Raw genomic sequence first — 394 nt, forward strand, 5'->3', positions numbered from 1 at the left:
ATCCCAACCATTTCACATATACCTCTTTCCCTCTTTTGCGCAAAACTTTTTCAACTAGGTATACGTCGGGATTAGCAACGCGATGCAGTTCGTATTCATAGAATCCTCCGGCTATGGGTTTTCCACGAGAATCCTCCAAAAGATACGTTGTGGGATTAGTTTTCTGCACCTTGATGATTTTAAACACTTCCGTGGTCCAGTTTGGTGTGTAACCTTTGTCAAAAATTGTCTTGAATTTACTGACGCGTACCGAGTCACCCACTTTGAATCGTGCGGGTGCGGCGATCTTTACATGGTTATACACCGTGGTTAAGAGCTTGTTGGCGATTGTGGAGGTGACGTCGATGGGTCGCATACCGATAGTTCGATGCTTCGACAAGGCACACAGGGGATA

The 394-nt window shown here is 45.7% G+C and overlaps 1 protein-coding gene across 1 annotated transcript; it reads right to left on the minus strand.

The window, feature by feature from the left end:
• Positions 1–22: 22 nt before the first annotated feature.
• LOC105461470 lies at positions 23–355 on the minus strand (the record flags this gene model as incomplete). The annotated part of the gene is made up of 1 exon (XM_011707963.1): positions 23–355. A coding segment is annotated over exon 1 (333 nt), but the record flags the coding sequence as incomplete, so codon positions are not given.
• Between the last annotated feature and the right edge of the window lie 39 nt (positions 356–394).

This window comes from Wasmannia auropunctata, unplaced genomic scaffold (assembly GCF_000956235.1).
Source record: "Wasmannia auropunctata unplaced genomic scaffold, wasmannia.A_1.0 LD287095.1, whole genome shotgun sequence".
Taxonomy (NCBI): Eukaryota; Metazoa; Arthropoda; class Insecta; order Hymenoptera; family Formicidae; genus Wasmannia; species Wasmannia auropunctata.